The 936-nt window shown below is 44.0% G+C and overlaps 1 protein-coding gene across 1 annotated transcript; it reads left to right on the top strand.

The window, feature by feature from the left end:
* The first annotated feature begins 39 nt into the window (after nucleotides 1-39).
* LOC106344406 (glutathione S-transferase T3-like) lies at nucleotides 40-759 on the top strand. Its single transcript, XM_013783794.1, has one exon. The coding sequence runs from the start codon at nucleotides 40-42 to the stop codon at nucleotides 757-759; it is 720 nt and encodes a 239-aa protein (XP_013639248.1).
* Nucleotides 760-936: the final 177 nt, after the last annotated feature.

Below are 936 nucleotides of genomic sequence, written 5' to 3'. Positions count from 1 at the left end.
TATCTAAGCTAAAACTAGTTTAAATATAGCAGTCCAGCAATGGAATGCGAGTATGCTGAGGCTGTAGCGAACTCTCCCGGGTTAGTGAAACCGGTTTCAAAGAGAAAGTGGTCAACAAAAGAGGACTTTGTGCTCATCAGTGGTTGGCTGAACACGAGCAAGGACCATATTGTCAGTAACGAGCAGAAGGTTACTTCCTTTTGGAAGAGAATTGAGGCGTATGTTAATTGTAGCCCTCTGCTCACTGGCTGCGTTCCTAGAGAATGGAGTCAGTGTAAGCAGAGGTGGGGAAGGGTGAACGAGCAGGTCTGCAAGTTTGTGGGAAGTTATGAAGCGGCAATGAAGCACCAATCAAGTGGTCAAAATGAGGATGATGTCATGAAGGCTGCTCATGAGATCTTCTTCAATGATTATCAAGCGAAGTTCACCATGGAACACTGTTGGAGGGAACTGAGACATGATCAGAAGTGGAAGTCAGTTTTTAAGTCAAGAGATGGCGCCAAGGAGAAAAGGAAGGAAGCTGAGGAGGTGATACCTGAGGACGAGGTTAGACCGCCTGGTGTTAAGGCTTCTAAAGCAGCCAAACGCAAGAGGCACGGTCATGAAGCTGCTTTCGATCAAATTGAGAGTATCTTGGCTGAGAGAAAGAAAATTTCTCAGCAGAAACTCCTAGATCGTCTCCTTGCCAAAAAAGAAACTGATCTATCTCCTAACGAAATCACCCTAAAAAACAAACTCATTTCTGAACTCCTTGATTGAATTGGTTAACTTGCTTGCTGGAATCTCTGTTTTTTCTTTTGTTGAACTCAATATGTTTAGTTATTAACTTTGAGGTTGCCTTTTTCTTTTGCAGGTTGCTATGTCACGGGTTGCTATGTCTGTTGCTGGATCACTGGTTGCTATGTCTGGATCACGGGTTGCTATGTCTGTTGCTGG

This window comes from Brassica oleracea, chromosome C5 (genome assembly GCF_000695525.1).
Source record: "Brassica oleracea var. oleracea cultivar TO1000 chromosome C5, BOL, whole genome shotgun sequence".
NCBI classification, from domain to species: domain Eukaryota; kingdom Viridiplantae; phylum Streptophyta; class Magnoliopsida; order Brassicales; family Brassicaceae; genus Brassica; species Brassica oleracea.
This window is presented reverse-complemented; position numbering and strand designations above follow the sequence as displayed.